Genomic DNA, 21,573 nt, shown 5'->3' with positions numbered 1-21,573 from the left:
TCGGATGACAAGAACAAATTTGAATGTATAAAGAAAAACAAGGGTGTTAGCGCCGCTGCTGTACTTCGGTTAAATTTTAATAAATACTATACCTGTTTAGACTTAAGTGAAACTGTGTATGATAGCATGTATAATTTAATTAGTAATAAGCACAATATGTAGATTAAAAAAAAGAGTGCTTTGTGGTAAAGACGAGAAGAGGTTATATAATTTTAGACGATGGTATTAAAACCCTTGCATGGCGAAATTATAAAATAGCTCAATGATTGGTAAATAAATAATTACTTTTTTAAACTTTTTTTTATTTCAATATTCCCCATTCCCAATTCAAAAAGGAGTGTATAGGTTTTTTTAAAGGGTTGGCTCGTTTCTTTGCCGAGGCGCCCTCTAACGGATCTTTGCCTAACTAACAAGTGACGTGGTATAAAAAAAACCGGCCGAGTGCGAGTTGGACTCGCGCACCGAGGGTTCCGTACTTTTTAGTATTTGTTGTTATAGCGGCAACAGAAATACTCTCTCTCTCTCTCTTTAGCCTTTTTCTACCCTTTGGGTGTAGGCCTCCTTCATTTTGCGCCATTCGTCGCGGTTCTGTGCGACTTGGAGCCACTGTTTCCCCACAGTCTTCTTAATGTCGTCGTCCCAGCGCATCTGGGGTCTACTTTGAGGACGCTCTTCCCCCCATGGTCGCCACTCGAGTAGTCGTTTGCTCCACGAATCGGTCTTCCGTGCTATATGACCAGCCCATTCCCACTTCAAATTGGCTACGCGTTTTATAACATCATTGACTTTGCTCTGTTGTCTCAGCCATTCATTTGTTTTACGGTCTCTCAATGTGATCCCCACCAATTTTCTCTCCAACGCCCGCTGGGCAACGCTCAATTTACGTAGTATGTCTTTGGTGAAAACCCAGGTTTCAGCTCCATAAGTGAGAACAGGCAGGATACATTGGTCAAATATGCGTGCTTTTTGTTCGGCCTTAAGGTTCATTTTGAAGGCAAACTCGAGATTGGAATAGGCTGCCCAGGCTAGTCGTACGCGTCTGTTGATCTCATTGGTTTGGTTCTTTTTTCCAGTCACTATCTCTTGTCCCAAATACACGTATTTATCGACAGTTTCGATGGCGGTATGGTTAACTGTGATATTCGCCTTGACATCTGTGTTGGTCATAACTTTTGTCTTGTCTAGATTCATTTCCAGGCCACACCGTATGGAAGCATCGCTGAGTTCTTGGATCATGCTTTGAAGTTCAGCGGGGTCGCTTGCCAGCAAGACAATATGTGTAATTATAATCTGTGAAAATTTCAACTGTCTAGCTATCACGGTTCATGAGATACAGCCTGATGACAGACGGACAGCGGAGTCTTAGTAATAGGGTCCCGTTTTTACCCTTTGGGTAAGGTACGGAACCCTAAAACACGGACAAGTGCGAGTCGAACTCGCGCACCGAGGATTCCGCATACTTTTTAGTGACAGTTCTGGACAATATAAAGTCATTCATAGGCTACGGTAACTGCTTACCATCTTCCGTCTGCTCGTTTGCTACTAACATTCAACATCATTTGTTTGAGTTTTTTCCACTTTTTAGGGTTCCGTATTCCGTACCCAAAGGGTAAAAACGGGACCCTATTATTAAGACTTCGCTGTCCGTCTGTCTGCACCAGGCTGTATCTCATGAACCGTGATAGATAGACAGTTGAAATTTTCACAGATGATGTATTTCTGTTGCCGCTATAACAAATACTAAAAAGTACGGAACCCTCGGTGCGCGAGTCCGACTCGCTCTTGGTCGGTTTTTTCATATTACAAGACAGTTAAGGGCATTTAAAAATTAGTATGGAACTTGTTTTTCGCTCCTAATTCTTATAATAATCTAAAAATGTCAAACGAAGGAGCATAGCTATACTCTGATTTGTAATTAGATCCCAAAAAACTAACCTCACTCAGATCCTTTTTCTTTCGTAATAATGGAAAATATGTAAAGAAGTAAACTCAAATTTCCCTTTTGCATACTCTAGCATTTACAATAAATATAGATGTATCATTTTAGCTATGTTTAGTTTCTTAAAACATACGGAAAATAGAAAAAGTGAGGTTAGTTTTTTGGAATCTAATTACAAATCAGAGTATATAATGGTTCTATCCAGAGAGGAAAATAGAGGTAGTTTGTATGAAGAAGTCCCCTTTCCTCTTAAGCGGTTAATAAAAACAACAGTGTCATTGAGAATTTAATTTTATTTAACATACGCATAGGTAACAATCTAAACATTTTCAAATAAAAACTAATTCACAGCCGTCGAATCACTCGTGAACTAAACAATAGTACATTATTGTCGAGGCTCGGAACTAGCTACTTGCTGGCTGAGGATTCGTTTTAAACGGACGACCATGGGAGTCCGTTTAATTGAATCCGAAGCCAGCAAGTAGCCTTCCAGCCGAGTCATATATAGTGCTTTTCTCAAAAATGGCTCAATAAATACAAATATAACAGAAATATTTTACAGAAGCAACGTTCTTATGTATATATTTTCACAGAAAAAAGTAATAAGATTTGCTTTGCCGCCGTTTTATTTTTTTAATTAAAAATAGAAGTGTATTTTTCTGCTGAAAATATGCCAACCTATTTGAAACACCTAAATAGTCGCGGTACCAACATTATAACAATAAGTACTGATCATCTGTTTGGCTGTTTAATGGACCTATGCCTTCATTTGATATGGCCACTTCAACTTTTAAAAAGTTTGGAACTCGACAAATAATGGAATGTGTATGCAACATTGCAGTCCCGAAATCGAGACTGCGATATTTTTAACTTTTTAATTTTTTGACTGACCAATAAACAACGCACTTCGCGACCTACTTTTTAACCGGCAACGTCGACTTTGCCGTCCATTTTTGAGAAAAAAAGTTTTAAACTAGTGCTTTTTCTTATGCTCTGCTCTAGGTTAAAATCCAGAGAGGAAACAGGCCGTTTCCTCTTAATATTCATTATCGCTGCCATACTCATCGCTTCTGTAGTATGCGTATTGAAGATCGATGACATCCTGAAAAAAAAATCTACATATACCAAGGGTGCGAAACTCCTCGTTTCGAGCAAACTCGGCTCCGTTCGGCTCAGCATTGCTCTGAGCAATTATTAGGGTTGGCACAACTTGACGTCCCTTTGCGTGCATGACCACAGATAAGATAATGACTTGAATTTTGACAACCCTAAATAGCCGAAAGGGATAGTGCCATATATTAGAAAGGGATAGCATGATTCGACCCTGAACCGCTGTCAAACTTCGGTTTTGTAGCAAGTTTCCTTGTCGCCTACGTAAGACGCTGCGTAACTCCACTAGTCCCGATGAAAATTAGTTCGTCTAGTTCCACACAACAATTTCGTTTATTCTAATAATAGACCGATAGTGGGACCATATTTTTGACCTTAAAGTTATGATAATTCTAAAGAAGGAAAAGTGATGCTTATATGGCAGGGGACATGTTTTTAAGCATATTTGTAATTTAAGACGAAAAGTTAGAACGAGCGTTAGGTATAAATTAGGTATTTATATATTTTGATTGATGCTTTTTGAATATTGAATTAAAGTGCAAAGTTTAAGCTTCATCGTTTAAATTATGTATGACTCTTTAAACTGTTACATTTTTAGAAAAAAAATTAACGTGCTTCTTTGTCAAACTAAAATTAGCTTATTATTTTGTCGATATTGAATTAAAGTTTTAAAAATCCACAATAATATCTCTAAATTCTTAAGTTAATAGACAAAGCCGAAAAATTAGAAAAATAGGATTGCTGCTTAAATTTTAATATGCGTTTTTTGTCCTGTAAGGTCCAATATTGAATTAAAGTCTATAAAGATAAGTTTCATACTATAAAATAATATATACAACCATATTATGAAAAGTAAGAAATTTCTGTGTGTAGCTTCCATTGTTATAGCCAAATCTATTTAAAAAGGCGCGAAATTCATACATACGCCGCGCTGGTCCGTCAAGGTGCCGGCGCGGCACGCGGGAGCCTATCGTAGCATTCGTATCTCTATACCTATAGGTACCTCGCCCGGTCGCCCCACCCCCCTTCGCTCAGCTTCGTACGCGCTGCTTGACTTTTCTGGTCATTCATTAGTTTGCTTACCGTGCACATAAATTAGATGCCGATATTACGTGAAATTAATGTAATTATGACTTCAAAATGAGTACAAAATGTTTGTTATGTGGACTGATTATTTGTAGTTACTTAGTGGTCCGAGAGCTGGTAGACATTTTGGAGTAGGTCCTGAGGCAAGCTGAAAATTTGCCTGATACTTCTCCTATCATACCCTAACTCAGCACTGGAGGTCTGGCTGCAGGGTAGCGGGGCTAAATCAACCCTTATATTTTTTAAGATTTTTTAGGGCTCCAAAAAAGTTCGTTCGGCAATCTGTAATTTTTACAGGTTGAAGTTAAGTATCTAAATAGTCACAAAAAAATAAGCCTGAACATTTGGTCGGGTCTTTGACCTTGCCAGAAGATCTAAAAGGTAACAAATGGCACTTACTCGTACGTAAAATTAAGTTTGTCTACTATAGTAATTGTATGCATTACAAAGTTATTTTTGTAGTACAGTAAATTAAAGAGTACTAGGTAGGATGTACAGTTAGCAATACTATTCGCTTAGCACCGTTGCATACAAACTTCTTTACAGGGGTGGTATCTTTTCTCTGCAGCTGACTGTACAATGTGATTGTAACTATGACGATGGTGTATATTTATGATGTATGTTATTTATTGTGTTTTTTGTATGTTACTTAAGGGCTTCTGTTAAGGGAACGAAAATTTGATTAGTTTTGCGCTACAACGCACGGTTTAGGAGATACAGCCCTGTAAATATTTTTTTCTGTTTTTTTTTCTATTTTTTTTTAAATGTTTATTAAGGGTCCACTGCAGGCGAACGAAAATGTTTATTATTTAGCGCTACGGCACACGGTTTAGGAGATACAGAATTATAAAGGTTTTTTGTGTTTTTTTTTAAATTTTTTAAATATATTAATTAAGGGTTTCTTAGTGGAACGAAAATTTGATTATTTTTGCGCTCCGTCGCACGGTTTAGGAGATACAGCCCTCTAAAAAAAAATTCTTTTTTTTTTCTTTTCTTTTTAAATGTTAATTAAGTTGAACGAAAATTTTATTATTTTACGCTACGACGCTATTATTAAATTATGTTAGATTATGAAATTTTTATATTAAATATATCTACTTATATATAAAGTTGAAGTTTGGTTATCGAATTTTATATTATATAAATATACAAAAAAAGAAATATAGGGCTGTATCTCCTAACCCGTCCGTCGTAGCGCAAAAATAATAAAATTTTCGTTCCCCTTAAAAAACACTTTAAATATACAAAAAACACAATGAAACACAATAAGAAAAAAAAACTACACGGCTGTATCTCCTAAGCCGAGCGTCGTAATATTAAAAAAAAAAACAAACAAAAATATAAAAAAAAAACTTTATAAGGCTGTATCTCTGAACCGTGGGTCGTAGAGTAAAATAATAAAATTTTCGTTCAACTTAATTAACATTTAAAAAGAAAAGAAAAAAAAAACAGAAAATTTTTTTTTAGAGGGCTGTATCTCCTAAACCGTGCGTTGTAGCGCAAAAATAATCTAATTTTCGTTCCCCTTTGAGAAACCCCTAAGTAACATACAGAAAACACAATGAAAAACTAAAAAGAAAAACAAAGAAAAAATCTTTATAGGGTTGTATCTCCTAAACCGTGCGACGGAGCGCAAAAATAATCAAATTTTCGTTCCACTAAGAAACCCTTAAGTAATATATTTAAAAAAAAACACAGAAAATCTTTATAAGGCTGTATCTCCTAAACCGTGCATCGTAGCGCAAAATAATAAAATTTTCGTTCCATTGCAGTGGACCCTTAGATAACATTAAAAAAAAAGAAAAAAAAACAGAAATAGTACATTTCGATGCTAGTGCGGAAAGTATGTCATACTTTACATACTTTCGAAGAATGACATTTCCGCACGTGTATCGAACGACGTTTTTTAATACCGTTGCGAAAAAATAAGAAAAACAACAAGTAAGGAATTCGAAACTTTTATATTATTAATTCTGTGACATTATTGACATTAGACTCATATTGACCGTGATATAGACCGTGATTACCTTTTGTATTATTTGTGAGCTCCCGATATTTCAAAACCACCGTGAATCATTCAAAACTCTAATTATTGACATTGTCATTATGAAGAGGTGTTTTTATAGCTTTTATTCGACTAGAATGGCTTTTGTTATTATTATTGAACCCACTTCATACAACATTATACACATTGTATTGTTTTACAAATATAAAACATTGTACTATTATTACCTAAATATCGTTATTCACAATTATTTCAATACTCAATACTCAGTAATCAACATAAAAACCTACTATTAAAGTAAGAATACGAAAAATATACATATTTCATATTTTATTACTTACCTCTTCATCATTATAACATATATTTTTTTATATATTGAATATTGAAAAACCGTTCTTAATAAGTTGTTTGAATAGAACGGAACGCCTGTCAAAGGAGAGGCGTTTTTTATTTCTGCTTTAAATTTCCAAAGGCAACATTCGATATTGTTTTTATAAATGTACGATACACAAATAATCGTTATTAACGATATTTGGGTAATAATAGTACAATGTTTTATATGTACAATGGTCTTATAGAACATGCATTTAAAAAAAATCTTTCATTGAAGTGGGTTCAATAATAATAACACCCAGCTAAAAAAACACCTCTTCATAATCACAATGTCAATGATGTCACAGAATTAATAATATAAAAGTTTCGAATTCCTTACTTGTTGTTTTTCTTATTTTTTCGCAACTGTATTGAAAAACGTCGTTCTATACACGTGCGGAAATGTCTAATAATGACATACTTTCCGCACTAGCATCAAAATGTCCTATTACAGGGCTGTATCTCGTAAACCGTGCGTTGTAGCGCAAAACTAATCTAATTTTCGTTCCCCTTTGAGAAACCCGTAAGTAACATTCAAAAAACATAATCGAACAACAAAGAAGAAAACAAAAAAATAAAAAATCTTTATAGGGTTGTATCTCCTAAACCGTGCGTTGTAGCGCAAAAATAATCTAATTTTTGTTCCCCTTTGAAAAGCCCCTAAGTAACATACAAAACACAATGAAAAACTAAAAAGAAAACAAACAAAGAAAAAAATGTTTATAGGGTTGTATCTCCTAAACCATGCGTCGGAGCGAAGAGCAAAAATAATTAAATTTTCGTTCCACTTTAAGAAACCCTTATTAATATTTAAAAGATACAACCCTATAAAGATGTTTTAATTTTTTGTTTTCTTTTTTGTTTTTCATTGTATTTTTTTAATGTTACTTACGGGTTTCTCAAACGAGAACGAAAATTAGATTATTTTTGGGCTTCAATGCACGGTTTAGGAGAGACAGCCCTGTAAAGATATTTTTCTGTTTTTTTTTTTGTTTTTTTTTTTTTTTTTTTTTTTTTTTATGTTAACTAAGGGTCCACTGCAATGGAACGAAAATTTTATTATTTTGCGCTACGATGCACGGTTTAGGAGATACAGCCTTATAAAGATTTTTTTTTAAATATAAATTAAGGGTTTCTTAGTGAAATGAAATTTTGTTTATTTTTGCGCTACGACGCACGGTTTAGAAGTTACAGCCGTGTAAATATTTTTATCGTTTTTTTTTTGTTTTTTCTCATATTAAAAAAGGGTTTCTTAGAGGCAAAGAGGATATAATAAGATAGAGTGGTACTGTCATAGAAAATTTTGTAACCGCTTTAAATTCACTGCCATCTATCGACATACTTTAAAACTAAAAATGAAGATTTATAAAAATACGTTAAAATGTATTTAAATATGGTTAATGATTTTTTTATTTGCATTAATTATTTTTATATGATTTTAACCCATGTTCTTTCACTGATATGCGTTAAAATTATAAATAACAAACGAAACCGTCAACGCCATCTATACGAGAGTAGGCCAAAACTAGTGGCGCCCTCTGATCGAGAATCAAATTTTCGTGATTTTCGAGGCACGTTTTTTCCTTAGACTGTATCCATCTATTACGGAGTTATATCTATCTTTGTTAGAGGGGAACGAACATTTTACTTTTTTTGCGCTCCGACGCACGGTTTAGGAGATACAGCCCTATAAAAAGATTGTTTTCTTTGTTTTTTTCTTTTATGTTTTCATTGTGTTTTTTGTATGTTACTTAGGGGCTTCTGATAGGGGAACGAAAATTTAATTATTTTTGCGCTATAACGAACGGTTTAGGAGATACACCCTGTAAATATTTTTTCTGTTTTTTTTTTCTTTGTTTTTTTTTTTTAAATGTTTATTAAGGGTCCACTGCAGGCGGACGAAAATGTTATTATTTTGCGCTACGGCGCACGGTTTAGGAGATTAAGCCTTATACGGATTTTTTGTTTTTTTTATACCTATATTAATTAAGGGTTTCTTAAAGTGGAACGAAAATTTGATTATTTTTGCGCTCCGTCGCACGATTTAGGAGATTCAACCCTATAAAGATTTTTTCTTTGTTTTTCAATGTGTTTTTTGTATGTTAATTAAAGGTTTCTCAAAGGGGAACGAAAACTAGATTATTTTTGCTCTACAACGCACGGTTTAGGAGATACAGCCCTCTAAAGATTTTTTTTCCTTTTTTATTTTTTTTAATGTTAATTAAGGGTCCACTGCAGTTAAACGAAAATTTTATTATTTTGCGCTACGACGCACGGTTCAGGAGATACAGCCTTATAAAGATTTTTTCGTTTTTTTTGTTTTTTTTTTTTTAATATTAATTGAGGGTTTCTTAAAGTGGATCGAAAATTTGATGATTGTTTTTGTGCTACGACGCGCGGTTTAGGAAATACAGCCGTGTAAAGTTTTTTTTTCTTTTTGTGTTTCATTGTACGACCAGTCTGGCCTAGTGGGTGACCCTGCCTGTGAAGCCGATGGTCCTGGGTTCGTATTCCGGTAAGGGCATTTATTTGTGTGATGAACACAGATAATTGTTCCTGACTCATGGGTGTTTTCTATGTATTTGTATATTATATATATCGTTGTCTAAGTACCCATAACACAAGCCTTCTTGAGCTTACTGTGGGACTGTCAATCTGTGTAAGAATGTCCTATAATATTTATTTATTTATTTATTGTGTTTTTTGTATATTGAAAGAGGGGAACGAATTTTTTTTTATTTTTGCGCTGCGACGGACGGTTTAGGAGATACAGCCCTATATATATATTTTTGTTTATTGTTGTTTTTTTTGTATGTTATATAATATAAAATTCCATAACCAAAATTCAAATTTTTATATAAGTAGATATACTCAATATAAAAATTTCAAAATCTAACATAACTTTTAATAGAAATGTCCTCATACATCATAAATATACACCATCCTCATAGTTACAATCACATTGTACAGTTAGCTGCAGAGAACAGATACCACCCCTGTATAGGTTTGTATGCAAAGGTGCTAAGCGAATAGTATTGCTGACTGTACATCCTACCTAGTGGTCTTTAATTTACTACAAAAATAACTTTGTAATGCATTCACTTTGTATAGTAGAGAAACTTAATTTTGTGTGCAAAGATAACTTTGTAATGCATACAATTTGTATAGTAAACAAACTTAATTTTGCGTGCAAGTAAGTGCCATACTTTTTAGATCGCCTGGCAAGGTTAAAGACATGACACGACCAAATGTTCTGGTTTATTATTTTTATGACTATTTAGATACTTAATTTTAACCTGTTAAAAATACAGATTGCTTTTAGAACATTTTTTTGAATTTTGTGAAATATTATTTTGCACGCGTCTAGCAAGGTTAGGTTACCCGCTAGCCCGTTGATCTATATACCGTTGATCTACCTATATATCAATACCGTTTGATCGCTGCCTCGGCGGCGCACAGCGCGGCGCGCGCGAACATGCCGCGCGTTTGAAATGTAACGTAAATATAAGCACGGAATGCATACGTATCAGTATTTAGTGACGCACAAATTTTATATTTCTAATCTTTTGTGTGGGAACTAAGATCATTGTCATGACCGTTTAATATTAACTCTACAAACTTTAATTCAATATTGGCTATACTGCTTAACCAGAAATCAATATCTAGAGAAGCACATTGTCTACATTTCTAATTTTTTACAAGTATAATAAGCTGATCCATAATATCGTAATTTTGCAATATCAGCTACTCTAATTATTTATTTACAAAATAATTCATGTTTTTAAGTTCACCAGAAAGCACATGTTCCAGATTTCTAAAAACCGAATATTGTGTATAAATTAAAGTGGTATTGAATATGTTAAAGTTTTTTGTAACTTTAATTCTATATTTACAAAGTTATTAGCAGAAATTAAAATATTTCAATATATCCAAACGCTCACCCTAAAAATTTCTAACTTTTTACGAAAGTCTTATTTAACATGCTAACAATGACATATCGAAAAAGAAAAAACTTTAATATTATCAAAACCCATTTTTGTTCCACCGCTGGTCTATAAATTTTACACATGAAGATAAAATGACCCAGTAATGGGAACTATAATAGTAATGTTTAATCTAGTTTATTTTTTTTCTTTCAGTACAAACGGTATTTTTCGTAAACTGGTGGTGGTTGGTGGTTTGTATTTCATAAAATAATTCGATTTGTTCCCTAAGTTTTTATTTGGATTTAGTTATTGTAGAATATTACCATACAAAATTAAACTACATTATTAGCATTAAATATTAGTGATATTTAAACTAAAACATAATTTTTGTACAAACGCGTGAATCTAAATAAACGGTGACTAGACGAAAATATGCATCGGAGCTAGTATAAACATAACGTATACCTTAAAATCTTCTTCGTTCCCGTTAAAATCCCACCGATATATGACCAACCGCAGATTCAAGCAGAGATTGTTGTTGTGGTTGCTCGCGTACTTGCTGTCGCGCAAGTTGTCTCGCATGTTGCGCCGCGCGGTCGCAATGCGTTGTATAATGCGGTCAGATTGCTGGGAGAAGGAGATGTCTAGCCACTGAAAAGTACCATACATAAAATAAATAAGTTTGTTGTCAATAGAAATGATACAAAATATTGTCTTCGGTTACCGCGATAGTTACTCATGAAATAAAACTATGAAAATGGATTATATCGCGTATAATGAATTTATAATACATCCCGACGTTTCGAACTCTTTACAGCGTTCGTGGTCAATGGGTGACTGAGGAAAAATTACAAAGTGCAAAAATACCCACATACTAAAAATAATGAACCATCAATGACTACAAACTTTAAGGCTGGTTGTACATGCAAAATCGGTTCATAAGGCTAGTTATACACTACAAATATTTTCAAGTAAAGATAAAAAATAGTATGTGGGTGTTTTTGCACTTTGTAATTTTTTCTCAGTCACCCGTTGACCACGAACGCTGTAAAGAGTTCGAAACGTTGGGATGTATTATAAATTCAATATACGCGATATAATCCATTTTCATAGTTTTATTTCAAAAATGATACAAGCTAATACTTTTCTTTCAACAAGCAAATAACACTCATCGAAACGAAAAAAAGTTGGGTGTGTTTCAGTGTGATTACCACGAGTTTAGGGCAGGCGTAGACGCACGCGACTATATCGTCGTCGATAAGGGCGCTGCCCGACAAGTTCAGCTCATACAGTTGAGGGCCCAAGTGACGACATAACGCGTCCAGTCCCACTCGTGTTATCTCTGTAGATAATTAAAATTTATTTAACATCCTTATACGCATAAAACACACGCGTGAGACTCAAACATATTAGACACAACATACATATAAACAAACAAACATATTCGACTCAATAATACGTGAGTGACCCGATTTAAAATAATCTAATAGGTATCCTTATACGTATTAAAGCATGTGCCAGACGGCAGACAACCACAGTTTCTGCAACATGACCTTGGTAGAGGCGAGTTTACAACAAGCGGCTAGACGATTTTAAACCACTGCTTCTGCCATTGGTTGGCAGAGCACGCCCGTCTACCAAGGGCGTTTAAAGGTCATGCAGAATTTGGTTTCAACCACTTGTTACATGGCTTAAAACCACTGTTTTTCTACCAAGGTCATGTTGCAGAAACTGGTTGTCTGCCGCCTGGCACATGCTTAAACCACATTTAAAATCGGGGTCGTCGTCGTCGGGTGCGAGAAACGTCGGTAAATAAAGGTAACAAAGTAAATTCACGATAGACCCGATTTTACTCGTAAATGTGATTTAATATGTGTTCAAAACGCGAAAGTTTTAAATGTTATATTGCATCCTTATACGTTTATTACGTCTATGCTTTTCCAGGAAAATTATATATACTCATGGAAAAAATTTAGAGGAACACAAAATAAAAGTTTAATTACTGGATTACCGCATAAAGTAATTTCAAACTTTGTAATTAAACTTTTTTTGCGTTCCTCTAAATTTTTCCATGAGTGTAGTATGAATTATCTCGGAGGATTTTTTCGGGTTCGGTCCCTATCCGTTAACCTTTTTGACGCCAATGACGGATATATCGGCAGCGTATAGGTCCACCGCCAAAGACCGATTAATCCGTCACAGACCACAGAGCAACATAGAACTACGTGCCTTCGCATAAAGTTCAATTTCAGTTTTGACACTTCGGTGACGTGGCGTCCGAGTGACAGCTTTTGTGTTTGACACGGCCTCGAAAAGGTTGAACAAAAGTCAACTCCCATTTACCCGGGCGTTACATAAGTTACACATCTCTATATGAGCCCAGTGTTCATGGGTCTACTTATTATATCAGATCAGGTATTTTATCAGATCAGCTCGATTATAACAGATTAATTACATAGTTTCATGAGCCAATTTACAAAACAAATACGGAAGAAGAAAGTTAAAATCAATTACCAAGTTTTGATTACATTTTCAGTGAAGTTATTACTTATTAGGGATGTTGAAAATTTTTTAGAACGGTTTTGATTTTACAGATAGACACGTATTTATTGCAAAATTATTAATTTAAAATTTTAATCAAAAAAGACTTTAATTATATACTTTATTGTTTAAATTTCGCGCAAAAACGCTCCAAGCTGTCGCGTGATCTGGATGACGTAACGATGTGATAAACAAACAGCTTTCAGTGCCAGAGGACCATCCACCAGGTTTGGCAACTTGTTTGTGCGTGTTTCTCACACCGTTACGTCACGCGCTTCGATTTGCGTTTGCAGTCACGTGATGCTGGGCATTATTTTAAATACATAGTTTTTATTTTTAATTAATTTATACTCGTAAGGCCCCATGGTCATTACAATGTACACTCTGTTTCAATCTAATTTGAACGGTTTGAACCTTACACTAACTGAATTAAGTTATGGTAGCATCTCTATTGTTTCATTGTTTTCTAAAACAAACGAAAGTTACCCTAATCTTCTATACAACAAGGTTCAAATTAAAAATAGGGAAATCTTATATGGTGGGCCTTACGAGTTTATTACGCATATTTACACTCACAAAATATGATTTTCAGCATTTTAATATTTCCTGCTATGGTAAAAACAACATTTTTATATATTCGTGATTCATGTCGACATCCCTATTATAGGGAAGTGTGTTAAAAATACACCCCAGGCCAAAAGTATGGAAGCAAGCTTGTATTTCAATAGAAAAGTGTGATCTTTTAAGCGATGGATTTTATACTACTCATTGACAATTTGGTAAAAATAATAATAGAACATTTTAAAAGTAAATTACTCTGGCTGTGGTAGTTGCCAATTCAACATTTTGTCATGTAATTAAAGGGTAGGTGTAATTATGTAACTTTTTCCCACTTTATTTTTTTAGCTTTTTGACAATATTTGAAAATGTTTTGATATTAAGCGTGTATTTTTAATCTTTTGGGTTTGCCTAATGTAAGTCTTAGTTTACAAATATGTATATACAACAAAGATAGAAACATGAGATATTAAAGAAAACAACGCTGTTTCCTTACTTTTGGCCTGGGGTGTAGAGCTTATAGTAAAGTGCAAACTCACGATCGCAGGACAAGCGCACAGCCCGCAATTCCTTACAATTGATCGCCAAAGCTTCCAAATGGTGATCCCACACTTCGAAATTCGCGTTAAACCGATGCAAGTTCTTAAGTTGACACACCGACTCGAAAAACACATTACTCTCTTCAAGATAGTGCTGGTCGTCATACCTAGTGAACATGTCCACAACACTGAAACTTATCTGTCCTAAATTAGGCATTTTGTCTAACAGCAAATGAAGTTTGTTCCTAATTTCAATTTTACTACGATTTTTCTTCCATAGCACTAAAGTGGTCAGATTTTTTAAACGGTCAGCGCAAGTAAGGAGGAAGGAGAATTTTAATGCTCTACACTCTCTTAGTATGAGACGATGCATTTTATCAGTTTTCAAATTGTTTAGAAATTTGCCTGTGACGCGTTTGTTGGATATGATGGACAATTCATTAATGTCGCTCGTTATGAACTGGTTGACGCAATCGTCTGTTATCTCCTGAAACAAATATATCTATTTTAACCTCCTATAAGGCCCAAAAGAAAAACCTTTGTTGTCCGCGTACCTAAAACGTTTTTTTTAAGTAACTGGAGCGATTTTTTTGGTATTTATAGGATATATCCTATAACATTACATTAAAGCATTTAATTTGTAAAAAAATTGTGACTTGAACACTATCAAATCGAGTTTTTAGTTCAATTTGTAGCTTTTTCTTTGAGTTTGGCATTATTTCCAGGTGTTGACTAATATGTGAGCAGTATCTATTACATTTACTTCAGAAATCGAAAACACGTGCGATGTGCAGACCGTGGATCTGTATAAACTTGTATCATGTCAGACTTGTCAGTGTCATTTGACAGAGCTTAGATAGGTGCGACGACGAGCGAAGCGCGGAGGAGTGTGTTAGGTGAACTGCGACCAAGGCAGGTCAGAATCAACGTTTTTTATTGTACAATATTGATTTACATTATATTAAAATAAGAATAGTTATGCAAATTATTCGAATGGTCAGAAAACCTATCAGGAAAATAAGCTTCATATCTTTGAAGTTTAGGGAAAACGCGTTGTAGTCAATACGAGAATTTCCTATGCATTACGCTATTTAAATTTCCCTTTTTGGGCAAAACGCGAATATGCCACTTTCATCATTTCATCGTAGGCAGTCCACAAAAAGCGAAATAGTCGGCAAACTAAGTTTTAATGCCACTAGAGATTGAAGTTTAGGGTAGACATTCTCAATATAGATATACTTACACCAACTGTTATTATTTTTAACGATAGTTACAAGCTACGTAGGTACTATTAAATTGTTTTAAAGATGTAGGTAATGTTTTTTACGACAAATTTATAGCTAGATATCTACCTAAGACACCTAAGTATTTGAAAGAAGCGTCGGCAACCCTAGCGTTGTGCCGGCGCGCGCGGTTCAGGGAGCGGCGCGCTGAAGGTCACTCCATTGTACCATTTTTGTGTAGGTATCGAAACGGTAGGTATTTGCGTTTTCTTTGAGAGATAAGTCTGTTCGTAAGAACTATTATATAATCTGTGGTTTAGGCAAAACGCGACTAAGTCATAAAACGTTTTAGGCACGCGGAGGTAAAACGGGACAAAGCTGCGAGCAGTGTCTAGTATATGTAGTATAGTACAAACAAACATACATCACAATGTTCGAAAACGACCCACTTCAGTTTCTGGAAGTGGAGCGTGCTGGTTGGGGACAGCTTCTTTTTCAAATTGATGAGCTGAAAACAAAAAAATGATAAACCTAACAATATAGTAATGTTTAACCCTGTATACTCCTACAAACAAGTTCCTGTGCATGATGGGTGTTAAACGATCGTTCAATAAGCTTCGAGTACAATACAACAACGCGTTTCCTGCAATGTTACGGCTACCGTGGCGGTGTAGTGCATCTGGCATGTTCGCCGTGAACAGAGTAGACGACTTTTACGCTATAATGCGTAAAAGGCACTGGTCGTTTGTCGGGAGAGTGAGCGAATCGACGAACAACATTGTTAGCGTAGTGTACGCAACCTGCTACTGTATGAGCAAGGCCTCCGCTGCAACTATTTAATTAGTGTTAGATTAGGTAATAATTAGTTTAGTTTAGAATAGTAAAATTTAATATAGATTAGAATGTATAAATAAGATTAATAATAATTATTATCTTAATGTAATGGGTTGATACCTAAATAAATAACATTTTTATTTTTATTTATTTATTTATTTAAATCGTCACCACTGTGCGCCAACTGTCAGAAGACTGATGACTTGTCTCACGTGTTGTTGGAATGCGTCCGGAATTCGGACTTGAGAAAAATAATTTTTGGTAGTCTGGGCTCCATGCACAATGGACAGATCAATTGTTGGTTGGCAGAGCCTATATCGGACGAAGCAATCAGTGTTTACTACTTTATTGACCTCTCCCTTGAGTAGGGAACTATGAAAGCACCCATGAGGCTGACATGTTCACCTAGTGTCCAAAGCCTCAATAAAAACCAGATTTAAAAAAAAGCCTGTATACTGGTCGTAGTAGGTATTTATAAATTAGAGATGGGCCGAATATGAACGAGTGTGGAGTCGATTTCGCTGATTAGTGAACTAGACCACACTCAAGTTCGCGGCTTCGCGCCGCGATTCGCGCACGAGTGTGGAGGGGGCTTATCTGTACGGCACATCACATAGACATAGAATATAGAAGTAGTTATAGACGCGCCACTGAGCGAGCGGGGGTAAGAGAAAGAATATTCATATAAAATTTGAGCAGCACTAACAGGATTTTTTCTTTTTCACTCTTATAAATTTCGGTATTTCGCCATCGCCTCCTACCTATGATGCCACCCGGTCGGTGATAAGGACAAAGCATGGCACTATTTTCTCTTATAGGAATCGCAATAAGACTATCTTTCCCTATCAAAGAGTGTCAGGCCTTTAGCGGCACGTCATCAACTTTATCGGAACGCACGAAGGTTCATATTGGGCTGCAGCCGCGCGTTATAGGGTTAAATTGTGGGATAATGTGAACATACCCTAAGGAGTTCCAAGTTAGGGCAGGTGTCCCTGAGAACCTCCACCAGATCCTTAAAATATCGGCAGTCAGCTTCAATCTCCTGGACTGAAGGTCCACATTTTTTGAGCCAGCGTCTGAAGGAAGGCCACACGTCACTCGATTTTCTTAATATTAAGGTATTTTCGTCACATTCTTTATCGAGAATCATGATTTGGCGATCTGTAAAGAAGAATTTTATTATTCCCCGACCTGCTTTGTGCCAGTGTGGACTTGTGGAGACCATAGCCACAGGGCGGACACGCTATACATCAAAAATCACTTGCGTTTCTATGTGTGAACGGCACGTCTGTACACGCGTCATGCGTCATTGTGTGAGTAAGTTGCTTAAAAGCTCCCTAACGAGGGCTATTCGCAACGTCAACAAAGTTGCGTTGGGTTTAGATATATTTACGTGCTTCCTGAATGATTTCACAAAGGCCACTATGTTAATATTAAGTTAATTTTATATTTATACTAGCTTTTGCCCGCGACTTCGTCTGCGTGGACTTATTAACCGCAGCTAGAGTAAGAATAGCGCCTGGAAAAATTCTCATAGCAATCTAAATTTGATCATATTATGCACACTAATTAGCAGGCACTTCGTTAATTATCTCAATTCCACCCCGTTTTTTACTTACTTAAGGGATGATTTTCGGGATAAAAACTATCCTATGTCCTTCTCAGGCACTCTATCATCATGGCATCCTATCTCTATGCCAAATTTCATCTAAATCGGTTCATTTATTTTTCATTTATTTAATATCAGCGGTTTAAGCGTGAAGAGGGAAAACACAGACAGACAGACAGACTTTCGCATTTATAATATTAGTATGGATTTATACTGGCAATAACTCTGGTTATTGGTTTGTTGCTTATCTATCGCATTAGGCAAAACCTGTAATGATAGATTTAAGTTTTAATTATTAAATTAAAAAAAATAGTACTGAGCGGCCGGCAAACGGCCGTCAATCTGCTGTCGCGGCGCGAGGTAATTCGAGTCGGGGCGGGGTGGTGAGTGGCCGTTCTGTATGATAATACTATTATTTATTCTGTGCCATAGCTGAATCCCTTTGGTATAACACGAGGCCTGTGGCCAGCAATGTCAGGCAGAGTGTTGGCTTGGCCACTTTTGGATGAAAGAAGCGCCTGAGGTCCGTTAGCTTGTTGGGTGTTGGAATGTTGTTAACATTTGGGAGACTATCCCCATTATATATATATATACACACACACAAACACACACACACACACACACACACACAGCTATAAGCAGCCGCGCCGATCGCATATATATAATATGACCAGTACAGGTACATACTGGTTTGAGCAATGGTGTGTAACGACCGATTGTAGCAAAAGCTGAGACTTGTACCCATTGCCTAATACCTAGTGTTGTGGATTTAAGCTTTGAGGCGTAAACTACAAGGCTTGAGTCGCGACTGCTGAGCCTTGAAGCCTCGAACCTTAAAGCCTCGGAACCTTAACGACTCGAACTAAGAGTTCGTGTTGCTGCTTACGAGCAAAGAAACCTCGAGTCTTTTGGCCTCAAGCTTTAAAGCCTAAGCTTTGAAGCAAGCCCCACAAGAACTATTGTTTAATCAAATGCTAAAACCAAGCTATGGAATGTAAACGATAGTTTAATAAATAAAAACTTATTCTAAATACTAACTCCCCGCCTGCGATACTTACCATCAACATTTATAAATTATATTTAGTTAGTATTTAGAATAAGTTTTTATTTATTAAACTATCGATTACATTCCATAGCTTGGTTTTAGCATTTGATTAAACAATATTTCTTGTGGGGTTTGTTTTCCTCTTTTTAGTGTGCAGTCGGGTTTTTTGTTCTTTTATAATAATTAATTTTTTATTTATAACTTTTTAGTTGAAAAAAAAAGAACAAGTTATTACTTTATAATTTTCGATTCGGACGAGGAAGTATCGAAAAAAATCACTTAGAAAAGTCGACCGTCAACGACGTGTGCCCTCATACTATTTATTAATCTGTGCCTCATGTCATGCGCGTGTGCCCGCGTTCGGGTTGTAGACTCGAGAATATCCCCCTCCGTACCGCACCACGCGCCACAAGGCAGGCCACGCCCTTCTTTGCCCGCTACCAGACCGCTACGCGAGAGGTGGCGCGGGAGTTGTAGAACAAGTTATTTGCTCATTGCTTGTTGTTGGCTTGCGTTTACGAAGAATTAACATGTTCATGTAGGAATTTCGGGGTAAAAAGTATCCTATGATCTATGATACTCCCGTGATCAAGACGAATCTAATGACACCTCATACATCAAATCCTTTAAAGTGAAAGTAAAGAAAATATTATCTCTGTATCCCGTAGGACTTTCGGGATAAAATGTATCCTATGACACTCCCGTGATACTCATACATCAAAGTCCATCCAGCCGTTTAGGCTACAGGAGGCCACAAAGAAACAGACATACATACATACTTACATACTTACACTCGAAAAACATTACCCTCCTCCTTTGGCAGTCGGGTAAAAATGATCGGTCACCTGCTACAACATGACCACTTCATCGGGAACATCACTGAAGGGAAAATAAATGGAAGGAGAGGTAGGGGAAGACCAAGAAAAAATTATATGAGCGAAGTAAAGGAGCATGCAGGGGCCGTATCGTACCAGGACACTAAAGGGCTGGCTTCGGATCGACCAAGGTGGAAACAACTTCATCACACTGCACCAACAAGAGCCGGCAGCTCTTAAATTGAATGATGATGAGTAAAAAGGGTTCCTTACGTGATATGTGATCAAGCACCAGTTTTTGCCAGTCTTTGCATGTCCGTTCTGTCTGCAGGAGCTCCTGAACTGACAAATTGTCTAAGATGAGACGCCAGCAGTCCGCATTTAGAGAGTTTATTACTGCTCTATTGGTTTGTGCTTCTGATACCTGTAAAAAAAAAATTAAAAAAATATGTTTATTACCAAACACAGAAACATTAACTTAAACTAAATACACAAGAAAAATTAAAAAAAAGTTACTAAAAGGGCAGTCTGAAGGGACAGTTTCAGTAAGTGTACAGGTTTTTAAAGGGTCGGCAACGCGCGTGTAATATCTCCGGTGTTGCAGGCGTCCATAGGCTACGGTAACTGCTTACCATCAGGCGGGCCGTATGCTTGATTGCCACCGACGTGGTATAAAAAAAAAAAGTAAATATTCTTTTCTGAACCACAATCTGTGATTTAGTATACAATACATAAATGCTGTTTGATTACTTTATTTGAAGATAAAATAAAATAGGAAGTTACACTGGTCTGGGCCTAAAATTCAATGTTTAATTTTGTTCTGGCATTATGAAGTTCGTTAATAGCAGCCATAAATGGTAAACTCGGTACAAGCAGAGATAAATAGTTATGAAACCACTTAGGTCTTTGTTAAGCGTTAAGCGGATACTCACCAGATCTGGGTCTTCTTCCATATATTCCATGTTACAAGCAGCACACTTTTAAGCTTTTATGTATTGTAATATAATATGATGTGATTGCTTTTATCTAACAAATCCTTAAACAAATCGTATCGAACATGTATCGAATTGAAAACTTTCGATCATTTCGCAATAAAATTACATGGAAACCACAATTCAAAATGTTTTGACAGTTGACAACTAGATTAGTTTTTTTTTATGTCAAGAGCTTTGGCTACCCCCTTCCATATATTCCATGTTACAAATTAACACTTTTCAGCTTCAGTGTATTGTAATATTAATATTAAACTATTGTTGTTTACAAATCAAATGGAATCAACTCGCAATAAAATAACAATTCAAAATGTTTTGACAGCTGAGCTGACCACTAGAATTTTTTTTTTAAGTAAGAAGTTTTTTTTTTATCTTTATTTATTTATAGAGGGTTTTAAGTTAAGTAAGAAGTTTGGCCTTTAGTCATTATTCTGAGTCGCCAACAATATATAAAGTCCGCTCCAGACCACCTCCAGACTACGCGGCGCGAAGCCGCGAACACGAGTGTGGAGTCGATTTCGCTGATTAGCGAATTAGACTCCACACTCGCGTTTGCGGCTTCGCGCTGTGATTCGTGCACGAGTGTGGAGGGCGCTTAACATTTTTATATATCCCTAGTTGCTGAACCAATTAACAGAAAAAAAAGTTATTGCCTGTCAAAATATTTTTGAACATAAATCATGGAGACTATGGATGGTAAAGAAAGGATCGCAATCTCTTATGGCAGAATTGTTGTAAAAGTGACCGCGTTAAGCTTTAAATAATAGTTCCTAATCTCTCCGGTGGCGCTAGTTAGGCTCTGGGACATGAATATAACATGAACCATATAAGGCAACAAATAACCCGACCAAATTACGTAGGTTGGTCTCCATCATGGAGACTGTATAAAGGAGCCAAATCTCTATGTATGAAAAGTGTCCATCAAAAAACAGTAATTAGGCGGCGCCACCATACACCGAAATACTACCAAAAACAACCT

At 35.9% G+C, this 21,573-nt stretch overlaps 1 protein-coding gene across 1 annotated transcript; it reads right to left on the bottom strand.

Moving 5' to 3' along the window:
• Positions 1–2,270: 2,270 nt before the first annotated feature.
• Positions 2,271–20,715, bottom strand: LOC134752945 (uncharacterized). Its single transcript, XM_063688723.1, has 8 exons — positions 20,535–20,715; positions 19,876–20,026; positions 17,095–17,294; positions 15,724–15,807; positions 14,077–14,563; positions 11,650–11,780; positions 10,904–11,089; positions 2,271–3,041 (listed from the first exon to the last, which is right to left on the bottom strand). Exons 1-8 carry the CDS (start codon positions 20,562–20,564, stop codon positions 2,976–2,978), a joined length of 1,335 nt encoding a protein of 444 aa, XP_063544793.1. The 5' UTR covers positions 20,565–20,715; the 3' UTR covers positions 2,271–2,975.
• Positions 20,716–21,573: the final 858 nt, after the last annotated feature.

Source organism: Cydia strobilella, chromosome 25, assembly GCF_947568885.1.
Source record: "Cydia strobilella chromosome 25, ilCydStro3.1, whole genome shotgun sequence".
In the NCBI taxonomy this organism is placed as follows: Eukaryota; Metazoa; Arthropoda; class Insecta; order Lepidoptera; family Tortricidae; genus Cydia; species Cydia strobilella.
The sequence above is the reverse complement of the archived record's forward strand: the minus strand, read 5'-3'. Positions and strand labels throughout refer to the sequence as shown.